A 27,717-nucleotide genomic window follows, 5' to 3' on the forward strand; every position below is an offset into this window, starting at 1 on the left:
CATGATCTCATAAATATAGGGACTCTGCAATGGGCTGTTGGATCTTGCTCCCATGGATTTAAAAAAAAAACCCACCCAACACTTTCTCACCATGTGTTTGAACTTCACAGCTCAGCCCCTCTCTAATTGGATAACATTGAGAACTGGCCTGTATGTATGCTCCAAACCAATTTGGGGGCCCAAAAGTTTGAATAACTTCCCTTTCTCCCCTCCCACCATGTTCGGGCTTGCCTCTTTTCAATTTGTGCCTCTGTGCTTTCTGGTTGCAGAAAATGCCAAAGCCCTGCTATAATGCCTGTTCTCCCTAGGTGTCCAGCCTTGATCTGCAGACTGGAGACATCTGAAAGCTTGAGTGATTAACTGGCCCTTCATCCCCTTTTGAGCTTCATTCCTCATTTGAATGCAATCCCCATGCAATACAGACTTATTCAACCCCTCTCAACCTTCATCAGGGAGTGGAGAAGAGGGAGCTGAAATACATCAGTTAACTGTTTCATCGGAGAATAGTGATCAGTAACCCAGAGGAGCATACCCACTGAGCTCCTGTCTCTTTATACTTTCAGCTTGCAATTGCAATGGTCATGCCTACGACTGCTACTATGATCCAGAGGTCGATCGACACAAGGCCAGCAAAAATTACGATGACCAGTATAAAGGGGGAGGTGTCTGCATAGAATGTCAGGTATGCCGGGGGCGGGGGGGGATTGCACATTGTTGCTGTAACATGATGGACTGTCAGGTGTCCTGTTTTCTGTGGCTGTATTGTTAACCTGAATTGTAGTTCTGCATGGTGGGCAACAAGCAAATCAGGAGTTCTCATGTTTTCTGTTAGTTTCCCAGGAAATCTGGGCTCTTGGCATCAGGATAAAGGATCATGCACCAGTGGCAGGAGTGGTGGGATAGTTCGTGGGCACCTGTCTGTTAGCGTAACCTTGGACATGCATGGCTAATGCATTAAGGGTGGGTGGGATCTTCATACGCCCTGGGCATCGGCCTTACTCCACTTCCATTGAACTCAATGGGAGTTTGACCACTGACTTCAAATGGGAGCAGAATTAGGCCAATTCTAGTGCTTTTGAAAAATCCCACCCTGATTTACAGGGCCCAAATACTATCACTTGTCTGTCACTTCTTAAGCATTAGTACCATGCTGCTCTTCCTACTCTCTCAGCACCTAACTAAAGTCTTACCATGGCGATGCAAAAGCCCTTTGACGGGTTAATTTCAGAGCAAGTACCATATAGGGGCATGGGACCTGTGTAGTACAGTACTAGCCGTGCTTTTACGAAATGGGTTACTTTTGTCTTCCTGAATGCAAGGCAACTGGGAAACTTTAATAACAAGCCCTGAAGCCAAAGTTTGCCTGGGTTCTGATATAGAGCTAAAACCCAGACCAGGCTTGTTTGGAAGATTCACAAGGACTGAGTTTCAACCCATCATGAGTGGAGTTTTGAGCAATCTTTGTTCTTTCCTTTATTTGCTTTCCTAATGTTACCCTGTCGTGAAGCTACCTGGTACTATAGTCTGGTCGATGACCATGGTTTCCTTCCTGATGGCAGAGTAACTGATGCCCTTCTACTCAACTGTTTTTCAGCATCATACAACTGGCATCAACTGTGAGAGGTGCATCCCTGGATACTATAAATCCCCTGACCATTCGATAGACTCGCCCTACATTTGCTACCGTGAGTATGGGCTGCCTTTCATTTAATAGCTAGAGGAGAGCAGCCCACACTGTCGAACGGTGGGGTGTTTGGTGCTGTGGACCATCAGGGGCTGATTGTCCAGCCAGCCTTAAAATGTGCATGGCCACCTGTCTTGCATGCACAAACTGCATGATCTCATAAAGGCTCATGCAGAAGGAGTGTGTGTCTGTTGTTGCAATCCGCTGTGGATGCACGTTCAAAGGCCTGAAAGGGGTGGAAATGTCTGACCCAATAGAGGATGACTTTCTGAAGCAGGAGATGCTTATGCATGTCTCTGTGGGAAATCCAGATCATTCTGGCAGTCTTGGTGGGTTTGGTTCTGCCACTTGGTTTGGTGGCTTTTTCCATCCTCAGCAGAGCCTGCCCTAGCTGTAATGCAGCCAGAATTGCCACCCTTTCAGAAGCAAGATCCTGAGGGGCAGAGCCCAGCTGTTCGCAGCCTCCCCTCAGATCCTGCAATGCAGCGATTCCAAGATGACTGCAGCAGCTCCACCAAGCTTGAACCGTTTTAAAGAGACAGACGCACCTTTTATTTTTGAAAGGGACTGCGCTGTATGTATCTCAAACTTTTTAGTTATGCTGCTAGCCTGGTTGTTGCTATTAGAAATCTCTTGTGTTGTGTGAACACAGACTGGGAAATGAGGGTCTCTCTCGGTAATGGGAGCTCCAAGTGACTTCTCCCTCTCCCTGTCCCTCTCCAGGTTGTAACTGTGACTTGGAGTTCACCGATGGCACCTGTGAGGACCTCACAGGTCGCTGTTACTGCAAGCCGAATTACACCGGGGAGCTCTGCAATGCATGTGCAGAGGGATACACCGACTTCCCACACTGCTATCGTAAGTGCCTTGTTCGCAAGGGAGGGCTGTATCAGCGGCACCTGCAATTGCAGACCAACCTGGCGCCTTGCTTTGGCAGGGAAGCTGGGAGTTAGTGGGCGGTGGAGTCCTTGGGCTAAATCGTGGATCTTCACCCCCGTTTTTCAAGTTGGGAAGAAGGTGACCTTTCGGGATCCAGAAGGAATGTTGCTCATGTGTTGATTATTTTTTTTTAAGTCGGTTTGGTTTTGGGCCAGATCCAATGTGGGGCTCGAACTGAGCACAGATGTAATGTTTGCAATGGCTCTGTCTCCCCACAGCTGTTCCAGCTTTCTCTCACAATGATACTGGAGAACAGGTGCTTCCGGCTGGACAGATAATACGTAAGTCCTACTGTTTTCCTTATCTCTTTTTGAGCTCATTCCATATACTGCAATTATTATTATTATTATTATTATTATTATTATTAGTGTTCATTATCATTGTAGCACATAGGCCCCAGCTGACATCAGGGTCCCTCTCTGGTAAGCCCCAAAGAGTCATGTTGGAAGAGACCATCCCTGGCTCAAAGAGTTTACAGTTGCCAATGACACAGCAAAGGGAGGGAGAAGGGAAATGATATTATTCCTATCTTACAGGCGGGTGAACAGAGGCACAGAACGGTTTTGGGCTTCATGCAGGAGTCTCTGGGGGGAAGTTCTTTGGCCTGTGTTACGCAGGAGGTCAGATCACACGTTTGCAATGGTCTCCTCTGGTCTTAAAATCTGTGATTGAGGGACCTGTCCAAGATCACAGGGAATCTGTGGCAGGGCTGGAAACTGAGCCAGGTGCTCCTTAGTCCCAGTCTCATGCCTTAGCCACGAGACCATCCTTTTCCCACATCTGCATGTACTCATTTTCTTAGGCATTGGGGGAACTTCTAAACCCTCTGCCAACACCTTCCACTGCTGCAAATCTGCCTTGCGGGGCATGTGCTTCTAGTCTGAATGTGACCATGGTAGTTTAATGCTTGGCAGCAAACTTTGTGTAAAATCACTTGCTGTCTCTCTCCCGTCCTTTCCCTTCCTCTCCCTCCAGCCTCTCTCTCATAGAATTCTAACCCTGCAAGCTCATGACTCATCTCCCCAGTCTTTTTGGGTCTCTTTGCTTTTCCCACAGACTTCTCCATTGTTTCACGTTTACTACAGATAACCTTTTTCTTCCCTCTGATATTTTAATCTCTGTTATTTTCCAGGCAGGTTTTTCTTTGCTGAGCTGGAATCTCTCTTTCCCTCTGTTTCCCACCCCTTCTGCCTTCCTCTCCCCATCTCTTCTCTTGCCCCACCCCCTTTTCATGGACCAGGGAGACCAAGGTGCCAAGAGAATCCAACTTGCCTGAGCTCTGCTGGGTTCGCGCTCTCGTGCATCCCAGCTCTGTGGATCTCTGAAGTGCTGTTCAGCCTTGGGGTAACCAGAGTACACCGTGTAACTGGGGGATGCTGCTGTGAGCCAGCCCTTGAGACCTGATGGAGCAGCTGCCTTGATTATCTGAAGGTTTAAGGTCTCCTCACAAGACCCTTGGGCAATGGGGCTGTCCTATAAGGAATCATCACAGCATCCTGTGAACAAAGCTTCATCCCCATTTACAGAAGGCATTCTAGCCAGAGCTCCTGCTGAGAGACATAGAGAGAGGAACTGACAGAGAGTTATTGGCAGAACTAGGGTTTGAAGCTAGGAGTTTCTGGTTCCCTGTCCTGTGCTTTGCCCATGGGCCCAGGCTGTCAGCTGGCGGAGATTTGTTAAGTGCCTTTTGTTCATGTCGCCCCCTTTGCAGACTGCGATTGCAACGCTGCCGGGACGGAAGGGAATGCCTGCCGCAAAGACTCTCGAAGGGGAATGTGTGTGTGCAAACCCAACTTTCAGGGAGCTCAGTGTGATCAGTGTGCACCTGGGCACTACGGACCTGGCTGTCAGCGTGAGTGACTGGGGCCTATCATGCCGGTTTTCTTGATGTTCTTGCAAATGTCTCTGGCGGCTGCTCTGAACCGCACTGCTAGAAGCACACACCCCTCTCCTTGCTGGAAAAGGAGAATTCCTCAGTCCTGCTTCAAGTGACAAATTCCCTTGACTTTAGCTGAGATTTGCCAGAACAGCCTTGACCCGGCTGGATTCCCTTCCCCTGGCTGGGGTACTCTGCAGGAATTCCCCATCAGTTCAACAGCGGGCTCGGATGCTCCGGCAGTACAGTGCATTACGGCCATTCCCACATGGTTTCTTCAACTGCTCAATGGATGAGGGGTCACTTTGGGTTACATTTCTCTCTCTCTCTCCCCTCCCCCCCCAATATTCCCCCATTCAAATGTCAGTTTATTTTATATCTGCTTCTCCTGCATCCTGAGAGGCACTGGGGCTGCTCGGGGTTTAACACTGTTAGCAAAGGCCTCTGGAGTCGACACCTAGTGAGCTCCCAGGACTAAAATCTTGGGCAGGGAGGGGGGCCTTTTAGCTGTAATTCTCGCACAGATGAGACTTTATTATTCTGGCCCAATCTTGGGAGATGAGTCCAATGAGGCCCCCAGGGCAGCCCTGCTCATCCAGTAGGCCGGTATACAGGACTTGGGTTCAGCCTGCACAGGGCTCCCTCGTCTCTGTCTGAGCCTCTGAGAAAGCACCTTGATCTCTCCCCACCCCCCCATGCGCACCTGAAGCTCCTGATCCTTTTCTTTCCATCCCCCAACCCCTATTGCCAGCCCGCTGCCTCCTCCGGATCCATGGGGGTCCTTCCACATGGTCCCTCTGTCACTGACCTTTCTGCTTCCACCCAGGCTGATGGCCTGTTAATGAGGAGGCAGGATGCCTGAGAGAGCACAGGCAGGCTGGGGAGGAAAAGTAGCTAAAGGCCTGGGCTTCCTTTCACTGCAGTGAGGAGATGCTTTCTGCTGGTTCCTAAAGGGGCTGAGAGTTTTAAGCCCAAGGATGGTGAATCTGGGGGCTTATTCCAGTGCAGAGCCCACAGCTGCTCCAGGCCGTGCCCACCCTGCAGAACTCCTCCTTGGGCTTTGGGGAACAGGCAGGCATTTCAGCTTCAGATTCTAATAAACCAGAGCTTTGGCCCCATGGCTTCACTGCTCTTCCTTGAAACACCCCCTCTCCCCCCAATTTCTGACCTTCCCCTGCCTGGCAAAGTGCCCCAGGATGGAGACGCACACACAGACACCCCTCTACCTCCCCGCCAGTTGCATTCGTCTCATGAAAACTCGGCTTGCTACCCCAAAGAGTTTGAATCTGGGTAGCCTCTAATAGGAGGCCTGATGCTGTGTTGGGATTAGCCAGGGCTGTGAAACAGCAAAGGTGCCTCCTGATTCCTCCAGCGCCGCAGGGACTAGCAGGCGCAGCAGGTCACGGGGCTCCATTATTCTTTTCCAGCTTGCCAGTGTTCAGGCTCTGGCCAGTACGATGGCACCTGCGACAGCGAGACCGGCCAGTGCCTGTGCCGAACTGGATTCGAAGGGTATTCATGTAACCAGTGTGCACCCGGCTACTTCAACTACCCTCTCTGCCAATGTGCGTAACTCTTCTTCCTTCTCAGATGGGCAGGATTCCCTGCTGTGGGGAGAGGTGGATGTTTACCCTCTGGACTTAGTATTATTTATTTGTGTTGTGGCAGAAAGCACAATATCTGTTTCTGCAATTGAGGGACCCCCCCACTGTCACAGGAGAGCAGGTGGGCAGTCTACTGAGAGCAAATCACTCCTGTCTAGTCACTTACTGTTAGTTATTATTTGTATTCCCAGAGTGCGTAGCAGCCCAGTCATAGCCCAGGACCTGTTGTGCTAGGCGCTTTGCAGATGCAGAACAACAACAACAACAACAACAAAAAAACCAGTCCCTGCCCTGAGGAGCTTACAGTCTAGGTATAAGACAGGACCAGTAGGTGGATACTGACAAAGTGGGGAGAACAAGGAAACAGAGACAATATTAGTGCAGTCATCTCAGCCCACCAGCGGCCTAACCGTGTAGGGATCACAGCACAGGAGGGTTTTGGAGAAGGCAAATGCATTAGTTGTACGGCAGTTTATGTCGAATTCCTCCCAAGGCTTGGGCAGCTGGGTGAAAATGTAACAAATGGGCAATGGATACATCGGGGGCCAACGGGGAGGTGGGAGTTGACATCTCACTAGGCTGTGCGAGATGGTAGATAGGGTGGGGAGAGGCCATAAAGGACCTTGAAAGTGAAGAGAAACAGTTTGCTGTGATGGAGAAAAGGGAGCTAGTGAAGGGATGCAAACACTCAGTATTCAAGCACTGAGCAGTGCACCCAACACTCGTCTTGGGCACTTAGTGCCAACGTTCTCACTCTGGCTTAAAAATTTCCTCCCTGTTGTACCTTGAGCTTTGCTCCGTGCTCTGGGTGACGTAGCTCCAGACCCCTTCCCCACGGGCTTTTCTCTGCTTTGCAGTGTGCGGATGCAGTGCTGTTGGGACGCTGCCAGGAGGCTGCGACTCAGGTGGGAGATGTTTCTGTAGGCCTGAGTTTGATGGGCCTCGCTGTGATCAGTGCAGCATGGGATATCATTCCTACCCTCGTTGCCAAGGTATGGTGGAAACGATGGGTTGCGGGGGCGGGGAAGAGATGCGGATGGGATTGAGTGTCAGCAGATGATTTTGAGGGCCTCGTTTTTTGGGTACTCGCCTTGAGACCCCTTAGTGGGACCTGACTTACAGGAAGTGCTGAGCTCCCACCCTCTGAAAGTCACGACCCTTTAGAGGTGCTGTAAAGTGGGCACCCAAAATCACTAGTCACTTTTAAAATCTCAGCTCAAACCCCCTTGATTTGCCTTATAAATGGTGCAGACTTGGATGTCCTTAATGGTGTCAGTGTTTGGAGCACAAAGCTGTCATTATCAGTCCGTCTTTCTCGATGGAACTCCTGTTCTGATACTGTTTCCAAGCATGTTTTTTTTTTTTTTTTTGTATTTACACATTAACCTACTGAACTTCCTCCTGTTGGTGAGCTTTGAATGGACTGTAAAATCCTGGAGGCTTTTTTCCTGGTTTGGATGTGACTTCAGGGAGAAGTGTCCCATGGTACTGTGATGGTTTTTTAAAAGGAAATTTAGTTCTGGGGAACAATACCGAAGAGATCCCTCGGAGCGGAATGACAGGTCTGCACAGATAATGCCAGTTACAAGTTTTACACTCTCGCCCTGCGCCATCTCTCAATCTCCGACTCTGCTCTAAAAGGACCGTTTCTGTGAGTGGTCAGCTTCCAGGTCCCACTGCAGATGCTAACAATGGGGCCAAATAAATGAAAACGGCAGTGAATTTTGTGTGTGTTTGTGAAGTGGGGATTTGTCCACTGAGAACTGAAGAGCGAGAACTGTCACTCGGTTCACCTTGATCGCTGAATAGCCATCCAGTGGGAATGCTTTGGGTTGCTACAAATCTGTGCTTGATTGACACAACTAGTGATGCAGAGATGAAAAGACTCGGGTCTGATTATTTGTCTCTGTGCTCGCTAGTCCCCCTTCTCAAACCTCTCTTTATTCGTGTGCCCTTCTTTTGCAGCTTGCTCCTGTGATCCCCGGGGCTCAGTGGATAACAACTGTAGCCCAGCTGGTCAGTGCCGGTGCCATTCTAACTACGCCGGGCACACCTGTAGCCAGTGTGCACCAGGATTCTATGGGTACCCCAGCTGCACACGTGAGTAACTCCCTTCACATGGAAGATTTTTCTTATGGTCTTGCAGAGTAGAAGCAGTGTGTTCCAGACAGGGAATGATACATGCTGCTACATGCTTTGCATTGCTTTGGCTTGACCCCACCCTGTTCTCTCATCTCCCCAGGGCCCAGCTTTATATTAGAATCCAGACTGGGTCTTTATTACTGGAGGAGTCAATTTTTATTACTTACTCTTCTCCTATTGGAATAAATACGTTCTCCCACAAAAGCGTTTTCTCTTGCAGTTTGTCTCAATTGCTAATGCTAATCCAAAGGCCATGGTGTCTGTCCCATAGAGTTCATTGGTAATTGTTAATTACAAGGGCCCAGGTCCGCCCATTCTGGTGTCCCAGCCCCCAGATACATGGAGTGTTTTAGGATTGGATTTGCAAAATACAGATCTGAATTTCCATGGGACATACCAAAAGCCAGAATTATAGCCCTCTCCCCCCAAAACCAGCACAGACTGAAGGAGAAATGCACACTGAATTACTCCAGTTTGTTCCAGTGTTTGACCATCTCTAGTCAAGTATCTTATTCAAGTAACATGTTTTGAGCTGTGCTGTGCTTTCAGAATAAAATGCCAAACTGTATGTTCAGATTTCACTTCAGAACCAAAGATTTAAGGCGGGATTCGCAAATATATATCACTCCACCTGGGCCAGGTTTCAGGTGCTGAGGAGGGATTTCTGGCCTCAAGCAGAAGCTGTGTAAAGCTCTGAGGTCTTGCATAATTTTGAGGTAAAGCCACCATTGCGGCTGAGTTCCCTGAGCAAAACTCGAGGGCGCAAACCCCAGCAGAATCAAAACACAGGGCCGTTCTGACAGAGCCAGCCTGATAGTTCTCATGGCTCGAGCGCATCAAAGCTGTTCTTAGCTGCTGACTGTGAATGCTGGAAAACCAAGAGACCGAACCCACCAGCCCAGTTGAGGAAACATAGGCCTCCCTGGGGATTGTACTGAACCGCCTCCAGCTTCAGACAGGCCAGGAAACGACCGGCTTGTAAAGCGTTTATAAAATGCGATGAAGATCTTCTTTTTAATTGCTCTGAAGGCAAAATGTTAATACTTGGTTTTTATCCCTTAGCCAAAAGGTTTAGTTGCAGCAAGTTTTAAATGCACACCTCTCATTAACACCCTGCTCTCCGGATTCCCCAGCTGTGACATCACTCGGATAGATCCTCTGCCAGGATCAGAATGCCCTCTGTGGGTACGTGTACACTGTGATAAAAGACCGAGGGCATGGCTGTGGCTAGCCTGGGTCAGCTGGCTTGGGCTCACAGGGCTTGGGCAGCGGAGCTATAAAATTGCAGTGTAAACGTTCAGAGCCTGAACTTCTACACTGCAATTTGTAACCCTCCTGCCTGAGCCCCATGAGCCTGAGTCAGCTGACCTGGGCTCTGAGGCAGTGCTGTGGGCTTTTTATTGCAGTGTAGATGTACCCAGAAAGCCCAGTGCTGCTGCCTGTACTCCACGAGTAGCCCCTTACTGTCTGTGCGAGCCCACTGTGTCTCACTCTGCTCTCAGTTACACCAGCCTAAATCCGCAGGAAGTCTGCTGAAGCCAGTGGGGCTACAGTAAGGGAAAAGAGGTGAGAATTAAATGAGAATCAGGCCTGTTAATTTCATGTAACTCCCCCATCCAACCCTGATTTTCAGTGGGTCTACTTGCGTGGGGCCCCATCCAAAGCCAATTGAAGTCTTTCCATTGACTTCAAAGGGCTTTGGATCAAGCACGTAGGGCGGTGCTATTCATATGAATCATGCCCCTGCATTAGTGCAGGTGGCTGCAGTGCAGTGTGTATTATTAACTATCCCTGTCATGCCCTGGGCAGAATCTCCCTCTCTGCCCCCGCCACCAATCAGACTGGAAAGCCAGATGTACACTTGTGCCTCCCAGCAAGAATTTACCGCTCATTAAAAAGATGTTCTGTGATACAATTTCCCTGAAGCAACAAAACAGCAGCATCGCGCCTTTTGCATGGTGCTAAATGTAGAAGCCTGGGTGGCAGCCAGCTGGCTTAGCGTTCGCAGCAAAAAGTGATGCCGGCACTATGCCCTTGAAGAGGCTGGAGGCTGGGATCAAATTGTGTCTCTGGGGTGCAGCAGCCTCTTTATTTCTTTAGATGAAAGAAATAACAGCTGAAGTGCAAATGGGATTTAAAAAATAGACGAACTGAGAGAGGGCAGTAAGCCGGAATTTGAAAATCCTCCATTGTTTTTCCAATACTAAGGATGTTTTGCTGTTGGAGGAGGCCAGTTAGGTGTCAAAGACATTGGCACACTTACTAGAAATACGTCCACAAGCATCTGAGAGGTGACTGGAAGCGAGAGGGCTGAATCTGTCTGGGACCAGGCTAGTTGACGACGGCTACACGTCTGCTGGGTGACATTTAAGTTGAAAGGGCAGTGAGATTTCGATATGCATTAGACAGAAGCAGGTTGTCCAGGAGCGTAAGAATGGCCCTACTGGGTCAGACCAATGGTCCATCTAGCCCCACAGTGCCCGGTGCCAGATGCTTCAGAGGGGACGAACAGGACAAGGGCAATTGTGAAGTGATCCATCTCCCTTTATCCAGTCCCAGCTCTTGGCAGGAAGCAGCACAATCATTTCCCAGCTCTTTTCCAGGACTTTTTGTTCTAAATTAGCAAATATTTTTGCATCTGTGCTACTAGCTCATTACTACACGCTGGCCCATCCCGGTGCGTCATGTTCCACGGGTGCTATTTGAGAACTCGTGGCCCCAGGCCTTGACAACTGAATGCTGCTCTCAGATGTTGGGTGTAATTGGCCCTCACCATGTATGTGATAAACTACATGGTTTTTGTTGTTCTCACTAGCCTGTGTGCTTTTGATTTTAATTGTCAAACGTTGAATGTGAGAGACATGTGTCCGCTGAAGTAAAACATTTGTTGTAATTAAACTTTATACGTCATGTCTGAGGAGGTTTATTAATTGGCTGGTCTAGCTATAGAGAGAGTCAGGCAGAGAGGGTAGCTTAGTGCCCCTGTTTTTCTTCTATGGGCCAGGTTCCCAGCAGGACTACATCTCCCAGGATGCACCATGGTGGGTCAGCAAGAGGGGGAGACTGGTGACTCATGGGAAATGTAGTCTAGCTGGGGAGCATAGCCCATAGAGGTGAGACTGGTAGCGTGAGGCAGTCTGAACTACAGTTTCCAGGAGGCGCTGTGGTGGCATTTCCTAATCAAGGGTTTCTGGAAAATAAATAAATAAATAAATGTTTGGTTTTTCACTGGAAAGTGGAAATTGGGAAATGTTGACAAATTATTTAAAAAAAAAAAAAAAGGAAAGAAAGATTGGGTAAAAATGTTATTGAGGGAGAGGAGGGAACATTTTCCGAGCCATTCTATGGACCACATATAAGTCACTTACCACCTTTGAGCTAACAGGGCTCAGTCTGGCTCTGGCAGTGGACCCTCATGCTTTCAGATTACTAGTCCTGAGTTCAGTTTCCGAGGCTGCTGACTCTGCGGGAAACTGCATTATGTTATCCCCACTTTGCGCCCTCTAGCCGAAATGCACCAAGCATGGTGGGGATGGGAGTGTTTAAAGAACTACGTTCCTGCTTTGTTTTCTGTTTAAAACAAATGCTTTTATTTTAATCTGGGCCGTGAGTCCCTGTTGCCTTGCAGCTCTCAGCCTGACTGCCCACCTTTCCCTGTTCACCTGCAGCTTGCCAGTGCTCCCCAGAGGGCTCTCTCCACGGCACATGTGATCAGGAAACTGGACAGTGCAGCTGTCGCCCCAAAGTGGCTGGACTGCGCTGTGACACCTGCATGCCAGGGGCATATGGATTTCCACATTGTGAAGGTAGCATTGTCTTCCTCCTCTTCCTGCATGACTTGGTACAGCACATTCGTCCAGGGCTTCTCACTACACCCTCAAGCCCAGCTGACTGTACCAGCCAACACTCGGAGCACTGTGTTTAAAAACACGCTAATAAATACGCAGGCCAGTCATCAACCCAGCGAAAGCTTAAACACAAAAGAAACCCCCCCCCCCCCAACAATCTGCTCCATGAACAGTTTCTCCGTGTACGCACAGGATGACTTGGAGCATTAAGGGATCTATTTTAAACCTGCTACAAGCTGTGCTTTTTCTTGCAGTGGGCTCCTGTAACCCAGCAGGGTTAGCAACTGCAGACCCTTCCCTGTCTCCGGTGAGTACTTCATGTGCCCCTCAGTCTCTGTGGGCTGCTTTGGGTTTCCTTTCCTGCAAACCTCACTTGTTTTTCTTCTCTGGTCTCAGAATTTCCTACTGTGTCACAGGCTCTGCTCCAGGTGCAATGCAGAGAACGGCAGCTTCCTGCTCTGCAGAGTAGTAGACCTCTCATTTGTCCCCTGAGCTGCAGGTTCTGTGATGCTGCTTGAGCCCCTGGCGTTCTCGCCTAATCCTTGTTTTTCCCCTCTTTTTTCAGGGTTCCTGTGCGTGTCGGGCATATGTCGAAGGTCCAGCTTGTGACCGGTGCAAACCGCTCTACTGGAACCTGACTCCAGATAACCCCCATGGATGCACAAGTAAGGAACTTACGTATAAGAGGAGTCTTTGGGAGGCAGTCTGTTCCTCTAGAGGTTTAAGGCCCAAACCTAGGCCTTGGGAGGCCATCTCCGAGTAGATATGATTCCCTTTTCTCCATTCCCATCATTTCCACCTTCAGTAATGACACGAAGAGTTAGCATCCCAAGTGACGGGACTGATTTTGTGATCCACATTTAACAGGGGGGATGGGCCCAACCTGGGACCCTTTAGAAAAGAATGGATCCAAGGATTTGTTTTGCCAGCTCTCTGCCAGGATCAGACTCAGCCTTTCCCTCAGACTTCACACCAATACAGGTTTTACGTGCGTAAAACAGGAATGTGCGCTTACAAACGTCCATGTGCAACATCCAGGGCAAGCTTGAGGCTGTCTGAAAATCCAGCCCTTAGTCTGTCCTACTCTGGTTAGTTTCCATCCATAGCAGAAGCCAAGAGCTGGTTTATTTCCTCTCTCCATCCTCTTGGCTTCTATCATGTCTGGTTTCCTCTGCTGCAAGGAACGTTGGTGTCAATCTGAGAGTTTTTAATAGTGTCTCTCTCTCTCTCTTCAGGCTGTCAGTGTGATACCAAGGGCACCATCAGTGGAGTTGCAGAATGTCAGCAAGTAAGATCACCCCCAAAGTTCCCTGTGTAGAACTAGATTCCCTCCCATTCCTTCTCCCCCACATGCTCCCTTTAGAGTTAGAAAAAAGCCCTTCATGTGTGTAACAGCTGGAGCTCTCCAAACCTGGCTCCCGCAGAACCACTCTCGGTTTACACAGTGTCCTGTCCTGACGCTGTCTGCTCAGAGGTTGCACCGGTGAGTTCTGGGTGCCCTTTGTCAAGCTGAAACTAGAGATCATTTATCCACATTGACCCCCTCGATCTTCTCCATCCTGTTGATGTGGTGCAGCAGCCTGGACTTGCATGAGGACCTGGGTTTAGAGCAGAGGTGGGCAAACTACAGCCCGTGGGCCACATCCGGCCCGCAGGACCGTCTTGCCCGGACCCTGACCTCCTGGCCGGGGAGGCTAGCCCCCGGGCCCTCCCCTGCTGTTCCCCCTCCCCCACAGCCTCACCTCGCAGTGCCGCTAACACTCTGCAGGGCAGCATGTCTGGCTCCGGCCGGGTGGCATGGCTGCCAGGCATGCTGCTCTGAGTAGCATGGTAAGGGGGCCGGGGGGTTGGATAAGGAGCAGGGAGCCCTGGGGGGCAGACAGGGAGCAGAGGGCATTTGCATGGGGCGGAGGTTTGTGGGGGGCGGGGGGCAGTCAGGGGAGGGAGCAAGGGGGCTGGATAGGCATGGGAGTCCTGGCGGGTATGGATAGGGGTTGAGGCAGTCAGGGGACAGGGAGCAGGGCAGGTTGGATGGAGGTGGGGTCCTGGGGGGGCGGTTAGGGCGTGGGGGTGTGGATAGGGATCGGGGCAGTCAGGAGACAGGGTGGGAGGTCCCGGGAGGGGGTGATCAGGGGACAAGGAGCAGGGGGGTTGGATGGGTCAGGGGTTCTGAGGGGGGCAGTCGGGGGGCGGGAAGTGGGAGGGGGTCGGATAGGGGGCAGGGGCCAGGCTGTTTGGGTAGGCACAGCCCTCCATACAGTTTTGCAACCCCTATGTGGCCCTTGGGCCAAAAAGTTTGCCCACCCCTGGTTTAGAGCCTACATCAGGATTGAGGGAAGAAGACATACGGTCATTCAGAGTTTGTGCTTTGGCCTACGAGAAATGGAAGAGTCCTATTATTGTGTGTGTATTGCAGTAGCACCTAAGGACCAGGGCCCTCTTGTGTTAGGTGCTGTACAACAAAAAGACAGTCTCTACCCCAAAGAATTTGCAATCTTACTATGTAGTAACCCACTCAGAGCCCAAGCTAGCTGGAAAATCTTTGGCAGAAGCCTTGGAGGGAGACTGCAGAGTTATTTGACAGGGGTGGCAGACGTGCAGTCTTCTCAGTAGCCATCACGGTCTTTGTTGTATCTGTGGGGCTGGGGAAAGATAAAGGTCTCTGAATAATATGGTGGACCTCAGCTACATCCTGCTGCCCATGGACTTGATGAAGACTGTGGTTTTCCTAAGGAATGTTCCATGGTAGCTTGTGTTAAGGGATTGTCACTAAAGTCTTGTCGAGAGTGGGAGTTATAGCCAGTGGTGGTGGTGCCCCGAGACAGCTCTACTAGTGCAAACCCCGGTGTAGACATGCTGCGCTTGTGTAAATCGTGATTTTGCTCTGGCCCCAGCCCCCTTTTACACCAGGGCAGTGCATCTGCATTGGGGGAAGGCCCCAGGGCAGTTACAATGGTGTAGCTGTAACAGCACAGACACTCCTCAGTGAGGCAAGGCCGAATTATCTCCCCAAGGCAGCTCGCATAGAATCGTAGAATATCAGGGTTGGAAGGGACCTCAGGAGGTCATCTAGTCCAACTCCCTGCTCAAAGCAGGACCCATCACCAATTTTTGCCCCAGATCCCTAAATGGCCCCCTCAGGGATTGAACTCACAACCCTGAGTTTAGCAGGCCAGTGCTCAAACCACTGATCTATCCCTCCCTACCCCATACTGCTTGCCTATCCTAGGTAAAATGGTATTGCTCTCCATTAAGTCTGTGGCAGTGGGCACATTATAACAAGGATTTAGCTGTTTGTAAGGGGAGTCAAGTGCTTCCTTTCTTGTATGTTCACCATGCTGTTAAATAGTCTAACCTTAGGTATTGATCTGGCCCCAGTACAGTATCATTTATTGGTTGCATTACGGGAGTGCTTACGAGCCCTACTCATGGACCAGGACCCACCCCATTGTGTTAGCGTCTGAGCACCCCGCAGTCGTTACTGGATTTCTCTTCACAACACCCGGTGAGGTAGGGCAGTGCTGTTAGCTCAGTGTACAAGCAGGGAACTTAGTCTCACGTTTTCCTAGGGAAGCTCTGACAGACCTGGGGATTGAACCTGGGTCTCCAGAGTGCCAGGCCTGTGCCTTGACTACTGCACCATCCTTCCTCTCTCGAATGCTGGCTTGGTTGTGCTGAGTGTTGAGGAGGGGCAGAGCCATGCCCATGGGGCGCTGACTAACCTGGTTGTCTCCTAGGACAATGGGCAGTGTTTCTGCAAACCCAGCGTCTGCGGCCAGTTGTGTTCTACGTGTAAGGATGGATCCTTCAACCTGGACCATGCAAATTACTTTGGCTGTCAAGGTGCGTACCCTTCTCTCTTTCATGAGGTGCTAGATCTGCCAGCTGGTGGAAAACCGAGCAGAGGAGCTACATGTCTGGGTTCTGTGGGACAGAGTACGGAGGCCTGGAAAACAAAGTGGGTGAGAGCAGAGGATTGGGCTGTTCTACCAGAAGTGATAGAATTTGAGCACCTGATTTTGACCGGAGTGGATCAAATGATCCACTCGTTCACTCACCTCCCACTAAGGATGGGAGGGGAACCAGATGAAGGTGGATGCCTGGACTTTACTACTTGCCTTACAAGCTTGTACTTCTGTTTCCCTGTGTGCACATTAATGCCGGTGATGAGGGGCGAAGCAGCAGAGGCTGCCGCTGCCTGTCGCCCTGCGCGATGCCGTCCCCCTCAGTGATGCGCTACAGCGGTGGCGATGCTGGGGGATCGGCGGTGAGCAGGGCTGCTGAAGGGGTTTGGGTTTAGAGGCCAGGTCGGAGCTTGGAGGGCTCACTGAGAGGATTGGCAGGCCTGTGTTCTTCTCAGCAGCCACCAGCAGTCTTGAAATAGCTCAGCGCTGCGCTGGAAGAGAAGCTGATCCAAGCAGGGTCCGAGCCAACATGAAAATGGATACAATGGAATAAAAATAGAGACCTCGGTGGCCCCACCCTTTGGCGTGCGACTTTGATTAGTGCTATTCGGAGCTCATTAATGTCTGTGGAATGTAAACACGTGTTTCCTGTCCACAGGCTGCCGGTGCGACGTTGGTGGGTCCATCGGGACGGCGTGCGAGGCGAGGACCGGAGCCTGTCACTGCAGGCAGAATACACAAGGCCCGACATGCACCCTGTAAGAGGCTGGCTGTCACTACAGAGCTGCTTGGTGTGTTCGCTCCTTGTTCCTTCAGCTGGAGACTTCTCCAGCGCCCCCTCCCCAGCTAGCGGGCCATGGCCTTGGAACTCTGGAGGCTGCGCACGCCTCCCACCCTCTGTCACCACAACTGCTGCCACACATCTACACCCTAGCGTGTTCACCCCTTGTTGGGGACCCTCCTTTCCTGCCCCTTCCATCCCTGAACAGCTGGAAAGAAGTAAACTCCACTCCAGCTTCTCTCCCCATTATTGGGAAGAGGGAGTCCCATACAGCATTGATATGGAGCTGACAGGTGCAGACACCATCCCATTTGCTGGCTTCTTGGGGGCCCTCCAGGATGCAGCCAATCGTGGGAGTAGTGTGAAGTGAGTTCCCTGGACTGTGGAAACCAGGCTTGTAATTATACCTATTGACTCTCTTTCTCCAGGCCTGCAAGGGACCATTATTTCCCTGATCTCCACCATCTGAAATTAGAGTTGGAAGAAGGCACCACGCTGGACGGCCGGGCCGTTCGCTTTGGCTACAACCCCCTGGAGTTTGAGAATTTCAGCTGGAGAGGATATGCTCAGATGTCTCCCATTCAGGTATGATTTACGGGCCTAGCCCCAGCCTGGGCTCCCTACCGGGAGAGGACGCAGAAGGCTAACCATTTGAAGCGCTGTAGACGTGCGTCTTATTTTAACCCAAAGAGCTGCTCTAAACCCAAGGTCATGTGGTGGCCAGAACAAACAGTGCAGTGTAAATATAGTCTGTTTGTGCAGATATTTCCTGTAGCATTAGAGACGGAATAGACTGATGAGAGGAGATATCCTAATTCAGGAAGCCCTGCTCAGGAGGTCAGACTAGAGGATCACAGTGGTCCCTTCTGGCTGTATGATCTATGTATCCTAATCCAGTTACTGGGAAGCCTCCTATGGGGCTTTCTCTATACAATGCCCGCAGGTTTCCTTAGGGCCCTTTCACCTGCTCTTCTCTTTCCTGCCACGCTCTACGTAACTCCCTCTCCCCGACCCCAAGAAGGAAGCCACTCCTTCCCTATTACCCTACGCAGCTTATGCCCTTTGTGGCTGCTTTGCCTGGACAGTTGTTGAGTGTAGATGATTTTCTACATGGTCCCTAGGGGCGAGGCTGTAACAGCCACTCACATTGCTCCCTCCAGCTTTTCCCTCTGCGAACCTTCCATCTGCACCGCCCCTATCAGAATGTTGAGTGTGTGTCGGAGGAGGGACAGGGCGGTTATATAGCAGCCATACAGGGTTGTCCTGTGTAGCAGGTTCTTTATCCTGACCCTTGCTCTCTCTCCACCTGCAGCTAGAAAATTCTTTGCTTTGCTTTGTTGCTAGGCTAGGCTGGGTTTTCAAAGGGGCTGAAGGGAGTTAGGCTCCAGATTCCCACAGAAGTCTGGTGGGGGCTGGACACCTAACTCCTCTGGGCTCCTTTTGAAAATCCCAGGCCGAGCAACCAAAGACTGTTAAGTGAGTTGTTCACTTTGCTGCTGGCTTTGTTTGGTATCCACTGGCTGCATTAGAGACTCCACTGGCGTTAAGTCAGGCAGGTGTGTGGCTTTTGCCCCTCTTCCGTGCAAGCTCATTCCAATGTGCCCTTGAGCAAGAAGCTCAGGCTGTGACCGTGGAGCTTTAACCCTAAAACCTAGTCTTTAGCGTCCCTTGCCAGTATATTTTCTCAAGGGAACAGCCCTCCTTTATCACAGCCAGTTTATCATGCCCATGGAGGGTTTGATTGGCAAACCTCCTCTTGGTCCCTTGAGCCCTGGCACAGGAAAGCACTTAAGCATGTGCTTAGAACCTGCGAAAGTCCATAGGACTTTAGCATGTGCTTAATGTTAAGCACATGCTTAAGTGTTTTCCGAGACAGGGATGCTTTTCTGAATCAAGGCCACGTGGCAGCTCTTGAATAAGTGGACACATCTCTCGGGGGTGTCTTCAGTCGGCATTGCTGGTTGGTAGTATTTCAAGTGTAGGAGAGAACTCTGTGATTTCCATTTGCAGCCTCTCTGCAGACATTTGGGTGGCGAACCCATGAGCACAGAGACAGATGGCCTTGGAGCCGCCTGTGGGCTGACTGTAGTACAAAGCACCAAACCCATGTTACGTTAAAAATGGAGTCAAACCTTTTGTTAAAGTAACCTCTTTCCCTAGCTTGGAATATGCCCCCCAAAATAGCCCCTCCACCAAACAGCACCCATCAGTGCTAGCCAGCTTCCATTCCAAAGCTGACAGCTAGGAACGCTCTCCAGTTAAACACTGTGGCCAAGCAACCTAAACGCTAGCGTGTGAGAGTGTCTCATAGGTGGAGCTGCTCTCCTGGTGCATGCCCCCTGCTCCGCCTCTCCCGCCCACCCACCCGTGAAAAGCATGGAGAGGGAGGAGGATAGGTAGGTGCTTGTAAAGTGCACTTTGTAGCACGTGTGCAACGCGTTCTCTTGCTGCCCTTTTCACCCTGTTAGGCTGCGTGGCTGCTTGACTCCTCCTGCGCTGTGGCATGTTGCTTAGGGAGCAGTCCCCCGAGCTGCTGCACTGGGGCTGGTGGCTGTTGGCGGTGGAGGTGATTTAAGGTGTTGCTCTGCTTCTCTCCCCTTTCTCTCTCCCACCAGCCCAAGGTAGTGGTGACTCTCAATGTGACCTCCCCTGACCTGTTCCGCATCGTCTTCCGCTACGTCAACCGGGGGCCGGCCGGTGTGGAAGGGAGGGTCTCGGTCCTTGAGGAAGGAAAGTTTAATGTTTGTGGCAACTGTAAGTGCGTTTCTCACTCTGAGACTAACCAAAACAACCCCGCTTTCTGCAACCCCTCCGAAACGCCGCCCATTGGGACTTCCTGAGCTCCTCCAGCGTGCCAGCCCTAGGCGACTTGGCAGCTGCTCCCCTGTGTCATGCAGAGGGGAGGGGGACTAGAGAGAGAAGCAGGCAGGCAGGCAGGCAGGCAGGTACCGCTCTCCCACAGGACGGGTGATGGGCCCAGTGCCGGCCCCACAGTGATGTGTGCCCAATGTGCTTGTGCTTTTTGCAGAGTAAAGTCAGAATCACGGTAGACGTGAAGGAGGCAGAGCTCTATCTATTCCATGTCATCCTGAGGTATATTAATTCAGGAGGTGCCACTGTGTATGGCAAAATTACAGCTTATCAGCCACGAAGGAGAGGTAAGGGTCCCGCACTGCTTCCCCACGCCACTGCTGCTTCCTCCCCTCCCCCCGCAGTCTCCTGTGGACATCACCGTATGGCTTCACTCTGGAACTCCTGCCCTCCAGAGCCGAGGGCTGGACTGAGGCGGCACTTCCCCCATTTAACAAGCCGGCTCCGCAGCAGCCACGGCCCCAAGGGGCGCGTGCTTGTCGACTTGGCCGGAGGCAGCATAACGTTCAGATGAGGCTTCCCTGCCTGGTGCCCCCGAAGAGACAGGATGGCCCGGAAGGCCCTTGCAGAGCCTGAGAGGAGTAGCTACGTGTCCAAGATGGGCCACACAGGTGGAACCAGGTCCGAACATCAGCATTCGGACCCGGGGTTTATTTTTTCGGTTCCATGTTTCACTGGCGGTTGGTGAATGAAGTACCAGGACATGCAGGAGAGGGGTGCGCTTCACCTGTCCGTACACTCCCTACAGCCGCCTTCTACCATCAGAGCACGTCGCCTTGCATTTTAAAGCCAGAGGCAGTAGCGGGAGACCAGACCCCCACTTTCTGATTCATAAGGACATGGCGGAAGAACCTGTTTTTTGGCCTTTGGGAAGTGCCAGGTGGCCTGGCCTGGCTGGTGTTTAACAGGGTTTCCCATTTGCATTTTGGCAGTGGCTCTAAGCTGGCTGCACAGGCTCCGATAACCCATCCTGTGCAGGCAGGGAAAGGAAGAGCCAGCAAAGACGGCTTGAAAGGCAGAGACCTACGTTTTGTATGTACCAGGAATCAGCAACGTGTAGGCAAGAGCACACGGGGACAGATGGTTTTGTTTTTTTGCGGAAGAGGATAAAAGGGCTTTACCTCCCTGCTAACTAACATGCACAGACGCGCACACAGCCTACTGCTAATGCCTCCTCTCAGCTAGGCCAGGAGATGGGATCTGGGGTTCGCGCCTGTCATTGGCTTTCTCTTTTCTGGCAGCTCAGAGCCCGTCTGCTTCTCCCCTGGGCTGTTACCCAAGCAGCAGCTTTCTCTTTTCTGGAGCTCACGCCCCAGGAATGAGCATTGCCATGCTTGACCTGAGTGCCAGTCCTCCTGGAGCTCTTTGCTTCACCAGAGCTGCCCTCTCTGTGAGACCTCACTGTCTGAGCCCCTGTGCTGCTCTCCCTTCTCCACAATGCACGATTTTGCTGGGTGGCTCCTCTCCCTCAGGCAGGGTGATTTGGCAGGTGCCTCGGAAGGGCTGCTAGCACTAGGCTGTCAGTGACAGCAGGAGACTGTAGGAGAGTAGCTGGGCATTGCCTCTGGCCCCCCTGCACTCCCAAGCTTGGCGTTTGAAACCTGCTGTCATACCCTCATGGCAGCATGCAACACTGCCACCAAGGTATTCCAGGCGGCCAGTGACTGATTGTGTCCCTTCTGGAACAGTCCCATAGGATGGCATAGACAAGGACTACTTTTTATAGGCTGGCTCAATAAACCCTATAGAAAAGTTGTCCCTTTCTATTAAATTCTGTCAGATTTTTAAGGGATTCCTATAGACCCATATTGGCATGGCCCCTATTAAACCCTATAGGTTGGTTTTCCACAAGGAATGACTTGGAACTGAGTCAAGCTTATCCCTGCCCACTCTACCCATGCCAGGATGGCGAAGTGACTCCTGGTTTCTGCAGCGTGGCAAGCGCTCAGCTTGGTGAGGAAAAGGAACAGTAAAATTATGCTCCAGTCTTCGTGCACAGCCACCTTTTGCATTTACTTTTCTGAAGAGCGAGTCTCTGCAACCACTTGATGCCACGTGTTTTTCTGGCAAAATTGTGTCTGCAGGTTTTTTTCCCATATGTGGGAACTCCAGTGTCCATTTGCAAAGTGCATTTGCTGGCAGAGGTTAGCTAAACTGTCTCTGCAGAGAAGTTCTTGAATTGCCACGTACGTAGAAAATTGCAGTCACTGTAGAGGGTGGTGTGAGGCCCCTTCGACAATCTGTACCATGAAAGCCAGCAAGTTTCAAAGCCAGCTGCAGCGATTTCTTCCTCAGGAGAACTAGCCCAGTGGGGCAGTTCTCACAGAGACCCTGCAAGAGAACGTCACTGCACCCACCCTAGCATGTCTTCCCATCTGCTACATTCAACCTCTACTCATTCATCGTCAGCTGAGTGCTGTTTCAAGGAGCTAGGTTGAGGATGGCTGGTGCTGAACAGTTTGGTACCTCCATGAGGATTTCCAGTCTAATGGATTAAAAAACAGGGCTGGGAGATACAAAACTGGTGTTCCCTGCCACTGACTCGCCAAGTGACCTGGAACAAATCACTTGACCTCTGTATCTCAGTTTCACAATCTGTACATAATAATGCTCCCGGCAAGGGAGGAGGTTCCTTAATTCTCTAATGTTGATGTCATGGTCTGAGATCCTGGGATGAAAGGTGACACTGAGTAGAAAATATTGTTGTTTATTTGGAACTACTGGGCTGGCACAGAAGAAAATGTTGCTTTACCTTGTAAAGTGAGCAGCTGGAGGATATATACAGGGCCTGACATGCCCAGATCTTGCTTTAAAAAAAGGAAGAAAGCAGCTGGATAATTATACGACCAGTTACGTTTCTACACAGGAAAGTTAAAAGAAGGGTCATCCACTCACATGCTGCTGGGCGTAATCTGATCACAACATAGGTCAGGAAGGATTACAGCTGGCTTGCTGTATAACGCTGTGGCTTTTTCCCCTTGGATGCTTCAAGTATTTGCTAGTGCAGGAGGCATATTCCCAGCCTGGTGGACCGATGAGTGGACCCAGCACAGCAGCCCTTTTGCTAAGCCATGTAATCTCCAAAACATCGAGCCATCCTCATTTCTGTGTGGAAGGGGCTGCCAGTGTTAAGACCAGGGGCCTAGAAGCAAGTTAGTCCCTTGCAGCGTTCGGTTTAGCAAGCTTTTAGCCCTTTCACTCCCTGACAGCTCCGAATGTAGGGCACGCTTTTCAAAAGGGACACGGCCTCTCTTTTGTGGGTATAATTTTCTCACACCATTTTGCTCCTGCTCTTTGGGGTGGTTTGTTTTTTTTGTTTGGGGTTTTTTTGCACCCGAAATAATTCCTATGGTTAGAGGTGCAAATTCTCTGAGCTGCCCCTTCACAAAGGCATCCAACACACATGCCTCCTTGTCCTCATTTTCAATGGTGCTGCACTCAAGTGCTATGGTTCAGGAATCTAGGGTCCAATCTTGAGTTAATTGCACTGTCCACACACTGGATGTGGCTAAACAGTCGTCATAGTAGCATGCTCCTTCGCCCTACCCTCGCTCGCCCCTGCTGCGTGCCATGCTATAAATGAACCACACAAAGACAGTCAGAGGAACACGTGTGTGAAATTCGCAGTCTCCTGCCTCAGCTCATCTGTGTTTTTTAAAAAAAACCCTGAACCTGCAAACTAGCCGGTGGCCATTCTGACACTAGGTGCTGTACTGTGATCACACTCGTAGTTAATTGATTTAAAACATCTATGGACGGTCAGTTTAGCCAAAAATATTTCAGTGGGAGAAGGATGGGGCCTGAAGTCTAGGGGAAGGCTGTTGCATTAAATTGCCCTCTTAAGTTCCAGCTGTGGAATGTCGGTAGGTGGGGAAAGGAAGGAGGCTCTCAGAGTTTGCAGCAAAACATTCTCCATTGTGTATGGTGTATCTGATTGATTCTTGTCACTCGTCTTTGAATAATTTCATAGTAAATAAGTTCTCTTTGTCTCTAGCTGGTGGGATGCTGGTGGGTATGGGCTATTCAGCGTTGGATGAGAGCTACAGATTAGCAATAGCAGTAGGGAAGTTAGTGTTGTTTTTTTTTCACTGAGCAGATTCTGCTCGGGGGTTATTTCTATCATTGTCTGATGTGGGACCCCAGCACATCCGCCGTGGACGCTGCTTGAGAGACTAAACCAGGTTCCCCCCAAGCCACGTTTACAGTCACTTCCCCGACTGTATCCTCCGCGCTTGCTGCCCATTGTGCGGTATCCCCTCAGGGCCGCCCTGAGCTTGTGCCCTCTCACGGTCTCCTGTCCTTCCCACCCCAGGTACTGAGCAGACCAAGCAGATCATCTTCGCTCCCAGCACTGAACCGGCTTTTGTCACCGTCCCTCAGAACAGCTTCGGGGAGCCCTTTGTGCTGAACCCCACTGTGTGGTCTCTAATCGTAGAGGCAGAGGGCATACTGCTGGTAAGGCCCTTTCCCTTCTCCCTCCTCCAAGGAAGACTCTGGCAGTTTCCCGAGGAACAGAGTCACACTCAACTTGTCCCCCTCCTTCTCCGCCCCCATTCCAGGACTATCTGGTTTTGCTCCCCAGTTCGTACTACGAAGCGCCTATCCTGCAGCTGAAGGTCACAGAGGCGTGTACCTACAGCCCAGCCCCTGAACAAGCCAGTCAGAAGTAAGGAACTCCATTCCTCTCTTTGTGATCTGTGTTATTTGGGGTCTGCCCAGCCCTCTTAACCCTCTGGTACTAATGAACCCGTAGACTGCCCCCTTCTGTGCAGGGCTGCATTCCCATTCAGTCAGCAGCTGCTCTCTGTGGGGGAGGCACCAGGGATCTCCCTTCACTAGGGGAGCCTGGGCAAACGGGGGTGGGCTTAGGCTCTTGGAAGAAGTCAGCCACAGCAGCTAACTACCCCGGGACCCTTGTGGTGCCTCTCGCCTGCCATTCAGGCCAATGGAGGAGTGTTGTGTTCGCAAGAGTCTGCAGGGCTCGGGGGTGAGGGTGGCTGGGTGGGGAGAGGTTTTGATTGTGGCAATGGAACATAACGAACAGGAGCAGCTAAAGTTTGAGGCTGAATGGCTTCCTCTACCTAATGGCAGGGCCCCACCCAATCTCACTGGGGACACAATAGGATTTTGGAGCCGGTGTTGCACTGGAGGGAGGGATGCCTAGGTCACTGGATTGCTCAAAGGGTTAGTACTGGGGGTGCTGCCCCGTTCCCCTCTAGCCTTGGTCGATAGCCCGGGAACGTTGTTAGCAATAAGCAGCGTTTGCTGGCCAACATGAAATGAACTGCCAGCCTCTTCAACTCCTAATGGGCAGGTGTCCATTTCTCATACACCACCGTCCCCCATGGTCCCCCTGCAGAGACTGCCAGCCAGGGCTGAACGGGCTGTGGAGACTGATTTCCCGGTGTGCCCCTAGAAGTGAACCCTCCCAGAGAGATCTGAGGCACTTGTAACAGCACAGCATGCGAGCGGGGGGGCTGCCGTGGCCAGTGAAACACAAACTCTTGCTCCGTCCAAGGCCAGGATGTTCTCGAGAGCAGCGGAGCCCTTGCTTTGCTCCCTGAGACCTGGACTCAATGCTCACAACAGAACTTCACAAATTCTTTCCTAACGCTTCTAGCTGCCTCTTGTACAAGTACCTGTCTGTGGACAGCTTCCCCTCTGCGGCTGGAGGAGACATGGTGTGCCGGCTGGACAACAGCTTACCCAGGCCCTGTCCCACTGTGCACATCACCCCATCGCACCCACAGATGGCGCTGTGCAGCGGCGGTGACGTGAGTAGCTTGTTTATTTCACCCTTCAGCCCTGTGAGACCAAAGGTGCCGGCTGTCCCCTTGAGAGAGCTTGTACTTTAAATATCTTGGGATGGCTATTCCAGAAACTTGCCCACACGTCCTTCTATTCCTCCTGCAGCTCATTAAGCTGCTCGTGTGAGTGTGTGTTTAGGTGCTGCTCACCCATGTAGTCACCCTGCAAACTCTGCCCTGGACGTGTAAATGGGCTGGGGGGTGGGGTATGTGCTCATTGTGCTGGGATTTTAAAACTTGGCCCACTGCCTTCTTAGCCTGTCCATACAGTAATATGTTGAAGCCTGTGCACCTAAGAACCTCACTGATGTAGCCCCCAGCGGGAAGATATGGTGTGGCTGGGGGGGGGGGGGGGAGGGTGGTATGCACCCACTGAGAGCTATCGCAATGCATCATTTTGGTCCCTGGAGTGTATTGGGTCAGGAAGAGGAAAGCTGGTACATAGCACTGGTAAGCTGTGTGTGTAGTAGAGGGAGGTGAGATGCAGTGTATCTCTGTCATATTTTCATTTCCCACCCAGGTGGAGGTCCAGCTGCAGCTTGCTGTTCCCCAGCCTGGGAGATACGTACTGCTGGTGGAGTATGCCAACAAGGATGCTGTGCAGAGGGCCAGCGTAGCAATGAGCTCCCTGCAGTTAGCCACCCAGCAGGGGTCACTCACCTTCCACACATGTGACTACAGGTACGAAGCCAGATCTGAACAAGAGGCTGAGTGAAGGGGCAGCTGTAGTGAATATGGTAACATCCCTCTCCTGCATTGCACAGTGAGGGGACAAGCTTCTCTGTTCAGTTGCTTCCTACTTTGTTGCACTAATAGAACGTTCAGCCTTGTGTCTCAGAATGAGAATATTGTATCTGGGCACATATGTTAGTGCAGTACCCACCGTGGGATCTTGGTAACAGCTTGAATCTCGCAACTCCCCATCACCCAAGGGTAGGCACATTGTCACTCCCATTTGATAGTGGGGAAAGTGGGACGCAGGCAGCCCAGATCTTCAGAACCCCTTTTCTGCGTGCTTGCTGCAGCTAGGGCCGATGCACTTGCAAATTTGATGCTTGCTTATCTCACATGCATTCCCAGTTCTGAAAATCTGGGCCTAAGTGACTTGACGGAATCCCAGCAAGAGAGAGCGGCTGGAAATAGAAGACGAATCCTGTACTTGAGTCACCTGCTCCAAGCACTAGACAATATTTATGTAATCCACAGACTGAGTGCCTTGTCTGGGAGCTGCTCTCATATTTGACTTCAAACTGTGACCTTAGCAGTAGGAAACAAAGGCTTGGGATATCCTTAGGAAATGCGCTCTTGTGACTACCCCAAGCGGGCATTCAAAGACTTACCTCAGCTCTATATAAATAACTTCAAGAATGTATATCTGGCAAGACAAGAAATAAATTATGGCTCTGCCCAGGGCCATCCTTGAATTCTGTTTTTGTCTTGCAGTTTCCTTTGCCGTGGGATGGTCTTAGATTCACAGAATCGCTTGGCAGCTTTTGAACTTACCACAGAGGGAACCGTTCGGTTCACTGCAGATCAAGCCCACTTCTTCCTGGTAAGACCTCACTACAAAGGACAGCTGTGTGGCTTCCCTCAGCTCCAGGTGGTGTGGAAGGAGGAGGCCGAGAACCAGTAGATTCAGGACTTAACCTGGAGAATAGGGTGATGTTCCTATGTTAGATCAGTCACGGTGTGTAACTCTGTCTATAACATGAGTGAGGCTGCGAGTCTGTCATGGAGGTCATAGAAGTAACGGAGTCCGTGATTTTCCAGGACCTCCGTGACTTCTGCAGCCTGCTGGCGCTCCTGCCCCAAGGCCGCTGGAGCAGCTGAGCTGGCTCCGGGGCCAGCCCCCACAGCAATAGTGGCGGTGTCTCCACCCAGTAGTGGCGGTGTCTCCTTCCCACCGCCCCCAGGCAGCAGTGGTGGTCCCGGTGTCTCCACCCAGCAACAGTGGAGGCCCCAAGCACCAGCAGGTGCCCTGGAGCGCTCACACACACACCCACGAACACCCAAGATGTAGTCAGGGGTATATAGTACAATTCATGGACAGGTCACCAGGCCATGAATTTTTGTTTGTTGCTCATGTGTCCGTGACTTTTACTAAAAATACCTATGACTAAATCTTAGCCTTAATCATGAGCAATCAGATATGGTCGGCTGCCAGCTGGGAGAAGAGGTGACAGGTCAACGATGTGGTAAAAAATGTGTCATGGGCATTTGGGACTGAAGGAGCGAGAGCAAAAGGAGTTCTCTTGCGGAA

At 51.1% G+C, this 27,717-nt stretch overlaps 1 protein-coding gene across 1 annotated transcript in view; it reads left to right on the plus strand.

Moving 5' to 3' along the window:
* The window catches only part of LAMA5 (laminin subunit alpha 5), a 160,883-nt gene that overhangs the window by 85,815 nt on the left and 47,351 nt on the right, over positions 1–27,717 (plus strand). Inside the window, exons 8-28 of the mRNA XM_077831882.1 lie at positions 564–682; positions 1,595–1,685; positions 2,408–2,542; positions 2,842–2,904; positions 4,335–4,475; positions 5,927–6,064; positions 6,961–7,095; positions 8,069–8,203; positions 11,914–12,051; positions 12,348–12,400; positions 12,659–12,758; positions 13,329–13,381; positions 15,831–15,936; positions 16,657–16,756; positions 17,208–17,364; positions 19,395–19,533; positions 23,963–24,105; positions 24,210–24,316; positions 25,271–25,424; positions 25,978–26,138; positions 26,901–27,009. Coding sequence (XP_077688008.1) covers positions 564–682; positions 1,595–1,685; positions 2,408–2,542; positions 2,842–2,904; positions 4,335–4,475; positions 5,927–6,064; positions 6,961–7,095; positions 8,069–8,203; positions 11,914–12,051; positions 12,348–12,400; positions 12,659–12,758; positions 13,329–13,381; positions 15,831–15,936; positions 16,657–16,756; positions 17,208–17,364; positions 19,395–19,533; positions 23,963–24,105; positions 24,210–24,316; positions 25,271–25,424; positions 25,978–26,138; positions 26,901–27,009 — 2,477 coding nt within the window. The remainder of the gene's footprint in view (positions 1–563; positions 683–1,594; positions 1,686–2,407; positions 2,543–2,841; positions 2,905–4,334; positions 4,476–5,926; positions 6,065–6,960; positions 7,096–8,068; positions 8,204–11,913; positions 12,052–12,347; positions 12,401–12,658; positions 12,759–13,328; positions 13,382–15,830; positions 15,937–16,656; positions 16,757–17,207; positions 17,365–19,394; positions 19,534–23,962; positions 24,106–24,209; positions 24,317–25,270; positions 25,425–25,977; positions 26,139–26,900; positions 27,010–27,717) is intronic.

This window comes from Eretmochelys imbricata, chromosome 13 (assembly GCF_965152235.1).
Source record: "Eretmochelys imbricata isolate rEreImb1 chromosome 13, rEreImb1.hap1, whole genome shotgun sequence".
Lineage (NCBI taxonomy): Eukaryota > Metazoa > Chordata > Testudines > Cheloniidae > Eretmochelys > Eretmochelys imbricata.